This window comes from Uloborus diversus, chromosome 10 (genome assembly GCF_026930045.1).
Source record: "Uloborus diversus isolate 005 chromosome 10, Udiv.v.3.1, whole genome shotgun sequence".
Lineage (NCBI taxonomy): Eukaryota > Metazoa > Arthropoda > Arachnida > Araneae > Uloboridae > Uloborus > Uloborus diversus.
The window spans coordinates 12797587-12808823 of record NC_072740.1 but is presented as its reverse complement, the minus strand read 5'-3'; the positions used below and the strand labels follow the sequence as shown (position 1 = coordinate 12808823).

At 36.5% G+C, this 11237-nt stretch overlaps 1 protein-coding gene across 1 annotated transcript; it reads left to right on the top strand.

Annotated features, from left to right (window-relative positions):
• Positions 1–2270: 2270 nt before the first annotated feature.
• Positions 2271–2785, top strand: LOC129231657 (zinc finger protein 722-like; the record flags this gene model as incomplete). Its single annotated transcript, XM_054866020.1, has 2 exons — positions 2271–2697; positions 2742–2785. Coding segments are annotated over 2 exons (471 nt in total), but the record flags the coding sequence as incomplete, so codon positions are not given.
• Between the last annotated feature and the right edge of the window lie 8452 nt (positions 2786–11237).

Genomic DNA, 11237 nt, shown 5'->3' with positions numbered 1-11237 from the left:
AAGTAGCAAATTAACTCTTCGAATCCAAGATATTATCTTCGGGTAATAATGTTAAAAATTAGTCAGTTTAGTAGGAGTATGTTCTCAGTTTTTCAATACAACAGTAAATGTGCAATGTTAAATGGTTTAATTTCCCGCCCATTATCCAAAATTACTTTAGGGTCGCTCCACTGTGCGTCCTCCGCCTTCCTCCCCTAACTACAGCACTGAATCCATATAAAAAAGAAAGTCTTCACAATCTAAGCGTGTGTCGTTGAATGTAAAAGTATTTTTTTCATTTGTTGTTTTTTCACACATTGTTTTTTCTTTTCGTCCGAATGGTTTTCTTTCTAATGCACAATTTTAAATATTCTATGTCCCATCTACTTAAAGTTTTTCTCTTTAATGTACTCTAATTGTTTTAATTTTTTTCAGCAATAATTTGAAAGACATGCTGTTGGATTTCCACAAGTGTGATTCCAGACTTTGACGCTCCACATACCAATATTCACCGTTGTTTGGGCGTTCGTCTCAGGAATTATGTCGATGTAATTGTGTGAAGAAATACAAGGACAGTCAAATCCCTCTAAATTTTTTCATTTAAAACTTACGAAGAGCTTTGTACATTCCTAAGCAGCAGAAACTTGCAGCGCATCTCGAAAAGTTTAAGCTTCGGCTGCTACTAGTCTCGACTCTCTTTTCCTACTGTCGCTAGTAAAATTCTCAAATTTTATGCATTCAAGTTCTTGTAGTACTACTTCTTGCTTTAGTAAAAAACATTGACTTCAATATTATTTTGCAAAAGCTTGTTCTGAATGTAAATTTTTTCCGGGTGTTGTGTGCAAAGTTAAAGGTCATAAACTTCGTTTTAAAAAACTGAAAGAGAATGGTAGAACAGTGAGAAGTGTGATGTGGAAATCTTTGTGTATGCAGGAGATGTTATTGGGGACAGCCAATCAATAGGTACTTATGAAACCTTGTTCCTAAAAATTAGGTTGGCTCAATTTTATGAGAAGACAGTTCTCATAATGACGCTGTCCAAGCAAAGTGTGGTAACCAGGACACAAACAGAGAAAGAATTAAGAACCGTTTCTGACTCCTGCTTCAAAAAAACTTGACTTCTGCCAAAAAATCTAAGAACAATTGCATGTACAAAAAGCTTGATTTGTTTTATGTTCTTGTAAGCCTATCTTGAAAGTTGAATTGACAAAATACAGTTGCCAGGTCAATGTCGCTTAATTTTTTTCATCTCAAATGTGAGACTTCGTACTAAAAAAAACAAACTGCTACTATCTTCTGATTTCAGATTAAATACGCTTAGTGACTGAAGAAATTTTCGGGCATTCATTGTGGCACAAATAAAGCGTCTGGAGTTTTTTTTCCATTCATGAACACTTTCTTGCTGTAAAGCAATGGAATGCCGTACGCAGATCCATAATGCTAAAAAATGTTACTGCTGTGAACAGTGTTCAAAAATATTTGCTTATGCTGCACATTTAAAGGTGCATCTAAGAACACATACTGGCAAGAAGACATTTGCCTGTGAACATTGCTCTAAGGAATTTACTACCTCTTCACATTTAAAGACCCACCTGAGAACCCATACTGGTGAGAAGCCATTTGCCTGTGAACATTGCGGGAAGCAATTTTCCCAATCTTCAAATTTAGAGAGACATTTGAGAACCCATACTGGCGAGAAACCGTTTGCCTGTGAACATTGCTCGAAGCAATTTTCCACTCCTTCACGTTTAAATCAACACCTAAGAGCCCATACTGGCGAGAAGAAGTTTGCCTGTGAACATTGCTCAAAGCGATTTCGCATCCTTTCAGAGTTAAAGCAACACCTGCGAATTTCTACTGGCGAAAAGCCATTTGCCTGTGAACATTGCTCAAGAGCATTTTCCAAAGGTTCAGATTTAAAGAGACATTTAAGAACCCATACTGGAGAGAGACCGTTTCCATGTGGACATTGCTCAAGAGCATTTTCCAGCGCTTCAGATTTAAAGAGACATCTGAGAACCCATACTGGAGAGAAACCGTACTCATGTGAACATTGCTCAAGAGCATTTTCCAACATTTCGCATTTAAAGGTACATCTGAGAACCCATACTGGAGTGAAGCCGTTTGCCTGTGAACATTGCTTGAAGCAATTTACTACCCCTTCACATTTAAAGCAACACCTGAGAACCCATACGGGCGAGAAGCCATTTGCCTGTGAACATTGCTGGAAGCAATTTTCCCAATCTTTGAATTTAGAGAGACATTTGAGAACCCATACTGGCGAGAAACCGTTTGCCTGTGAACATTGCTCGAAGCAATTTCCCACCCCTTCACGTTTAAATCAACACCTAAGAGCCCATACTGGCGAGAAGAAGTTTGCCTGTGAACATTGCTCAAAGCGATTTCGCATCCCTTCAGAGGTAAAGCAACACCTGCGAATTTCTACTGGCGAAAAGCCATTTGCCTGTGAACATTGCTGGAAGCGATTTTCTCGATCTGGAAACTTAAAAGTTCACTTGAGAACCCATACTGGCGAGAAGCCATTTGTCTGTGAACATTGCTGGAAGCAATTTTCCCAGGCTTCAAGTTTAGAGAGACATTTGAGAACCCATACTGGCGAGAAGCCGTTTGCCTGTGAACATTGCTCGAAGCAATTTTCCGATGCTTCAAGTTTAGAGACACATCTGAGAAGCCATACTGGCGAGAAACCGTATTCCTGTGAGCAGTGCTCAAAAGCATTCTCCAACATTTCGTGTTTTAAGGTACATCTGAGGACCCATACTGGAGAGAAACCGTATTCATGTGAAGGTTGTTCAAAGGCGTTTTCCAGCGCTTCAGGATTAAGGAGACATCTGAGAACCCATACAGGAGAGAAACCGTATTCCTGTGAACTTTGCTTAAAAGGGTTTTCTGCATCTGGAACTTTTAAGATGCACATGAGAACCCACACAGGCGAGAAACCTTTTTCCTGTGAAATTTGTTCTGCGGTCTTTTCTCAACCGACTCATCTGAAAGTCCACCTGAGAACCCATACTGGCGAGAAGCCGTATTCATGTACAGTTTGTTCGAAGGCGTTTTCACAAAGAGGAGCCCTGAGAAAACACTTGAAAATGCATTCAAGCAAAAAAACACATTTATCCGATGTTGGCATGTATGAAGACACTGAAAAGTCTTCTACACTTGCAATTGAGAATGTACACCATGAGAACGCTTCATTGTTATAAATTTTATTAAAAAAGCATTCCCAATATTTATTTGAATGAACTTTTGAAAGTCGCTGGTGTGGGGGGGGGGGGGCAAAACCCCAACTTCATGTGAAATGCATTTTTAATCGCTTCTGATGAATCCGATCTTCTTGTAAATTGTGTTCAAAGCGGAATTCTCAACGCGGGAAAGAGAAAATAGGGGAATGTGGAGGAAAGTGAAATAGTTAAGGTTACAGAACTTTTTCAATTTGAACAAATTTTTTATTTTCGGCAGGATATTTTTGCTTTCAAAAAATAATTTGAAATTTTTTAGTGTTTTTTTTTATGATGGGGCAAAGTGAAAAATAATTATTTTCTGTTCGATTGTAAAAAATATTTTTGATCAAATGAACAGTAAATAAAATATTGAATTAATAAATGAAAAGATAATGAAACAATAAACAAAGAATTGAATTAATTGATTAATGTAAGAAGAAAAAATATTGGTTGAGAAAAAGAGTGAATGAATAAGAAAATAAGTGAATCACGAAATAAAAGAATGTAAAGGTATTCATTAATAAATAAACACGTGATTTGGTAAAGGATTGAATGAGCTAACGAAATACACTTTTTCACTTTTCCCCGCATGCACTTGACTAAATGCAATATATTTAAAAGGCTAGTAAGTAACTAAATAAATACTGAACAGAATTCTAAAATGCCCCATTAGTGTTTAAAATTTTAATAGCAAGAACTTTATCATTTTCAAAAATAATTTTTGACTTTTAACAAAATATTACAACGTGAGTATCAATTTTTGAAAATTAAATGTGTTATCATATGCTTTAATCTTTGCGGTATTTTTTCCCTGACTGGAGCCAACTACATGCGCGAATACATAGTTAAAATGTTATCAGACAGGTGGCGCTAAAAGCAAAGTAAATACTTCATCATTTCGCTTTTCCCCGCTATTTCACTTTGTCCCACATTCCCCTACTGTTTATATTTCATGCAAAAAAAAAAAAAAAAACAAAAAAAAAACGAAGATTAAAAAAAAAAAAAAAATCTGTTGACACGCTTTGCGACTAAAACATTGGAAATGTGTAATTTACTCTTTATAATTTCTTACTTGGAAGCATTTCCTAAACTCACTAGCAAAGTTGTATTCGAAATTTCAAAGAAGCTGTTAAATTATTCCTAACAAGGAAAACTGTTGTGATTTTGACAATCCATGTTTTCTCACACATTTGGATGCTCACTATGTTCTTTATTACAGTCATGAGCTGGATACTGAAATGGTTTACTTTAACTGGTTCTCGTTCATTGTCTTATAGTTAACACTACCTCAGAGCCAGACGGACGTAAGTCACTTAATCGCAACTTTACACGAGAGAGGAAAGACGTTTATGCTGGTACATGCAAAGAATTGAATGCAGGCTCTTTTAATCTTGGTAAAAAATTGAAAAGGATTTTTTTTTTTTTTGAAGAATTATGGTTCACATCGCTGAATGCGGAAGAGGCTTCAACGTACAATGCACTAATAACCGGAAAATTGCAATTTTTATCTTGTGTCGCTCTGGCTCTGAGGTACAGAACGATTCCCTAGTACAGTCATGAGCTAGATACAGAAGTGGCTTATTTAAACCTTTCTCGTACATTGTTTTTCATTGAGTGTTAGCAAAATTTTGAATTCTGTGGGACCAGGTAGGTGAATGGTAACAGCAACAAAAATTAAAATATTTTGTGTCGGCGTAATATAATAAATCGTTGTCCCCGAAATGCCTTTTTGTGTTTCCCAAAGATGTGGTATCCTATGGGGACAGATCTGGATTATAAGAGGCGCGTGGTTCAAGATTTCCAACTAAAATTTCCGCAAAAGTTCTTTTTTTTTTGTATTTGCTGGGTGTAGGCTAGCGTTATCGTGCAACAGGATGACAGCCCGTGAAAGTTTACCGGGACCACACAAAACCAATGCAAAAGCGGAAATTTGAGTGGGAAGTCTTGAACCACCAACCTTATATCCACAGATCAATCTATCCCCATATGATCCCACAACTTTGAAAAACTCAAGAAGGCACTTCGGGGACAACAATTTCATTCGTACGATGAAGTAAAGGAGTGCGTACGTAATTGGTTCTAGCAGCAACCGAAGGATTTTTGTGAGCACGGAATAGTGCGACTCAATTCTCCCAGGGATAAATGTTTAAATAATTTCGGTCAGTATTTTTGAAGAATGTCGAACAAAATATCAGTTTTATAATCCCTGCCACGTTATGTATTGACTGAACCTAATAGAATGTTATCGCGACCTTTTTTTTTTTTTTTTTTGAGCAAATGGTAAAGGGGAAAGTTACATTTCCCCAAACAACCATGACAACGGATGGGCTAATACGACACCGAATTTTTATGTCTTTCCTGCTCTTGACTATGCAATGGGAGGGTTGTCAGATTTTTGTTAATGTTTTGTCACAAAAAAACTTTAATAAAAGTTTGTCATTTGTGTTATTTTTGGATCATTATCAGCATCAAAGTTATCTTAATACATTTCAAATTTATTATTCATAGTATCTTATTGTTTGTATTACTGTCAACCAAAGCTTAAAAAAATTAAGTACAGTATGCTCTCGATTATCCGCGGAATTGAGTGGCACAAGTAACGCGGATAATAAAAATCGCGGATAAACCGGAAAAAGGTTGAAAATAGGGACAAATAAGAAAAAAACTGTCATTTCACAAAAATTTAGCTGTATTTGCATAATACTTTCTTTAAACAGTAAAAATATATACAGTACAGTAAAAATGTTTAGTATTTTTGCACAGCAAAACTTAATATCAAGCGTATGTATGGTGAAGAAAGCACAAAAAATTAACCAAATAAAACAAAAACACTCTAAGTAAAATTTACATTCTTCGACAAAAAAAAAACAACCATTGATATTTCCTTTTTACTGCTAAAATACACGTTCTTGATTGTTGATTCACCCGCGGATAATAATCGGGAGTTTACTGTATGATGTTTATTAAAGCCGTGTTTTGCTCTCGAACCATTACTATAACCCAAATTCCCCCATCCGTGGTATCATTTGGTTATAGTGAAACGTATGTTTGCTATTTTTATAGAAATGAGTTCATAAACATCTATTTTTTGAAAACTATTCTAGCAAGTTACAATGCTAAGCTGGAACAAAAAAAAAACAAAAAAAAAAGTTTTACGGGATTTCAGAGTTCGAAAGGGGTAATTTTTTTTTCAAATCACCTCAACAGACCCTAAACTGACTCGGGATTTTTAGTAGAAAAAATGCCACTATACAGTTAGTGTGAATGGCATATGTGATTAATTGTGTCATTTTCCGGACACATTTGCACTCTATATCCATTTAAACATCATACTAATCTTATTTCATGGGATAAAAAGTTTTGAAAATCAATAGTTTTAAATTTAAATAAATGAAAACATTACACTAAATATAAATTATGATTATTATTTTGCTTATTTAACTAACTCATAGCAATAAATATTTTCCTAATTTAAACAAAACAAATATTAATAGAAATACTCGGTCCCTATTTATCGCACGGACACCTCGGGCCTGTGCCCTGAAGTGAAATTTCTAAGGGAAAGGAACATGTTCTACAAACAAATCACGAAACAAATGTCAAATTTCCCATAAACTCACTATGAATTCTTTAAAATTTTTACAGACGCATTAGCAGGAATTAAAGATTTTCTTTCATATTGATTTTATTAGGAGTTTCAGGTTCTGTTATTTTCTGTTAAATTCCACTTGTTGATTTCAAACGGGATTGTTCGTTCACTCCATTTAAAGAGGACTGAGAGCTAGGCAAATCGCCTGCGTTTTTACTTTTGGCAAATAACGGAACTTTAAAAAATGTATTTTCTAATAGACAGCACAGAAAGGATTTATAAATCCTAGATTAGAGATCACATCGAGGGCGTTCGTTGGTGAGAATCGAACCCACTACCAGCTCGATGCCCAGTCAAACACGGAGGCCATGATAATCCCACTATCAACTGCAGTGGCCGATATCGCTCCAGGAGACGATAATCAGATAACGATTCTATTCTATTCTATTCAAGAGTCACAACTGACTACAACTGTATTTATGTCGAGGACTGCATACAAAGTGCCTTACCTCCATTATTTTATATACCGATAGATGGCAGCACCATCACCGGATCGAACAGTTAATGAGAATTTAGAACTAGTCCAAGAGCTAATAGCTACCTGGTGCTAGCACCCCCAGAGGTATCGTTTCACTTGGAGGACATTGAGACCACGAGCATATTTAACGTCGCCCAGTCCCCTTTAATGACGACAGTGGGTCTTCGACCAGCGGGGATCGAACCCGAGGCCCTCCGGCCCCGAGTCCAATGCCCTACCGATCAGGCTACCACGGCCCTAATCAGATAACGATAACAACCAAAATTTCCACCTCCCTGTAAACAATAGACTCCGGTTACAGTAGTTACAGTTAATGCCTTTTTTATTTTTGCAAACGAAATAGAGGTTGCGTTCTGCTTAGAATGGTAACCGCTGTGGTAACCGGTTGATCATAGAACTCATGGTTGCGTTCGACGAAACTCACCGGTCAACCGGTAAGTAACTGGTTACTAACCGAATCGTTCTATGACCAACTGGTTACCACAGCTGTTACCACTCTAAGCAATTGATTGGTTGATTGGAGCACGTGATCATTAGCTGTCACGTGATTAACTAACCGGTCGCTCTCGGTCGAGCTCGTCGAACGCAACCTTCGGTTAGTAACCAGTTACTTACTGGTTAACCGGTGAGTTTCGTCCAACGCAACCAGAATAAAATAAAACTACTCTAAACTGTGAAAAAATTTTTAATAATAAATTATTAACGTACTGCTAATGATTGCTTCAAACGCAATAACTGGCCGTGCTCGTCGAACGTAAGCATAGTCAGATCCGAAGAGCAACATGTGTAAAATAATACTAACTGTAACCCATTAATGCTGTTTACGCGGGCCATGTGCTTCTGATTTGAATGAGTCACTTTCTTCAAATGTGTTGCCTTTTTTTCTCCCTTGTTTCCTCCTGTTACTCTCATCTTCTGTGTTGAATACAACTGGAGTCTCTCAAAGTTCTTGTGTGTCACAGTGACTCAAAGTCGGCAACTATATCGAGAAATCTGACCTCATTATTTAATCATGTAAGTAAACTGCTTTTTTAATTGAAATGATTTTCTATATTTCAGCTGTGGAGGTGTGTGGTTTAGCTTTTTCGGAGACGGGGAGGAAAACTCGATTCTTCTTCTTTTTTTAAATGTTTAGATGTTTTAACTTTACGTTGACTGTACTCGAAACATTCAATCAAACGGGGATATTTCGATAATTGGGAATCTGGCGATCATTCTTCATTGGCGTCAATTTTTGGCTTCCGCGCCTGCGCGAGGGGTATTTTTCGGAACTACTTTGATATACCCCCCCCCCCCCAATCGGAAATTTGGCGTCTTTTTTTGTTTTTGTTGACACAAAACTTCGTTGCCACAAAACTTTAAAAAAAACTCAAAAAATGGTACAAAATACAAGAAAATACTAAATTTGGCAACAGCAAAAACCTAAAAGCTGAAAAAAACCTAAATTGGCAACACCAAAATTAGAAACAGCAACCCTAAAAAAGTCCGTAGGAAATGCCAGATTTGGCGCGTAATTTTTGGGGGTGTATATCAAAGTTATACCTATTTTTCATTGCAAATCCAAACAAAGCAAACGGAAACATCTATTGACATAGGGTTACTATAAATCAGCAGGGTTACGAAATTTTATTATTTACGCCAAAAAGGAGACTACCGCGCCAGATTCCCAATTATCGAACTATCCCCAATCAAACTCTATCAATGACATTTATTATTAAAAGTTAAGGATATCCGACTTCGATAGTGGTCCACCTGAGGGAATAGCCTAGATCGGCCGCTGGATTTATCAAATTCAGTTTAATTTGTTTTTATACTGACATTACAGATTTTTTTACAGCTGGGCTTACTGGGACCCATATTCCTGATCAGGCCAAATCACCCTTTTTTGTTGTAAATGCTGACAAAAATAATTGAAACTTTAATTTTCACATGGAACGCGATTTTTTCCTCAGTAAAGAATTTTATTCCTAACGCGAATTCTTCACCCGCAACACGAAAATTTTCCGAAAGGAATCGTGTTTTTTTCGTGAATGGACCTTCATCCCTTTGGCATCACTGAGAGCGGAAGTTCCCACACCGTACTATTCTAAACCTCGCTTATTGAAACAACTACTCCTCATTTTCCATTTATTTTTTTCATTCTATATGGGAAAGTTGATGAAACATAATGACACCTAAGAGCGCTGTTTCGTTTAAAGTTTGTAAAGATAGAAGGAAAAAGAGAAAGTTTCAACAACTATAGTGCATTTGTTTTTCTTACTACATAATGAACGTACCGTAGTGGTTTATTTTACGTCTTCCTTCCCCATTGATCATTGATTTTGTGCATCGTAGTAGTTTTTTTATGTTAAATAAAACGTTTTTTTTTTTATAAATACAATAAAAAAAATTCATATTTTAATTTATGAAACAGTAATGTATAGTTAAGAAATGGTTTTTAACAGTTTGAGGTGGTGTTTGCGAGTGTCTTTAATCGTATGGGTATGTTTATAAAAGTTTTTGCATACCCTTTTCTAGAGACGTACCGAGTAGCACTTTGGCCAAGTACCGAGTACTCGGCCGAGTACTGAGTCACTGAGTACTCGGCCTTTCGCTACTCGGCCGAGTACCGAGTCACCGAGTACTCGGCCTTTCGCTAATCGGTCGAGTACCGAGTACCGATTATGTTTTAAGAAGAACCACCGACACACATTTAATGAATTTTCAACTTATTGGAATAGTAGTATAGACCACCTTGTCCATATAATAGTTTTTAAACTAAATTCCTGCTGAAATTCAATTACACATTATATAAACAATTTTGTTTGTGTCAAAAATTTTATAAAAAAATTATTTTTGAAATTAAAAATAAATAAATAAAAGGCTTATCTTCTTTACTAATAATAAAGCAGTAAGTCTCTCTGTCCGGAGGATGTCCGTAGGATGTCTGTGACGCGCATAGCGCTTAAACCGTTCGGCCCGATTTTCATGAAATTTGGCACAAAGTTAGTATGTAGCATGGGGGTGTGCACCTCGAAGCGATTTTTCGAAAATTCGATGTGGTTCTTTTTTTATTCCAATTTTAAGAAAAAAAGTATCATAAATTACGAAATTATCGTAACGTGGAACCGTAACATGGGCACAAGCCAATTGGCGAGATACGAAATGATCATAACGTGGAACCGTAATGTCGGTACAAGCCAACTGGCGAGAAAATTCACTATACATTATTTGTAAATATACAGGCGAACCAAAAGACCTTTTGATTTTTCTATTGCGGGCGAAGCCGTGCGGGTATCACTAGTGATTAATAAATTTGGAAGTGAAACAAATTACAGTAAAATCCCTCTAATGCGGACACTAACAGGACATTTTTTTGTCCGCAATAGAAAGGTGTCTGCAGGACAGGGGTTTAATAATGTCACTTGCATTGGAACTGGAATTAAAAATTGTCCGCATAAGAGGGGTGTCCGTTAGGAGGGGTTTCACTGTATACCAATCAATTATAGTTCTAGTCTGCCAAACATAAATTATTTTTAAAAGCAGATAAAACAAATGTGCAGGAACACTGCTGAGACGTGTTTCTGCCCCCCCTCCCCTGTTACAAGGAACGTCTTTTTCAGTGCATAACATGTGAGCTAGAGAATGTAAAAACATTCAACAAAAAAATCCAACTTTTGTCGGATGCCTTTAAATCCACGAGCTCCCATTTTGTGCATTGAAAAAGGGATTCCTTGTAACGCCAAAACACGTGTCTGCAGTGTTCCTGCACTGTGCTTTTAACGTTGTTTAATTTCCTTTTATTTTTTAAGCAAAGGTATTTTTATATTTTTCATAACTCATTTTTGTTTGTAGCAAAAATCCATTTTTAATATAAAAATTCCATATTTTCTATACTTACCTTTTTTGC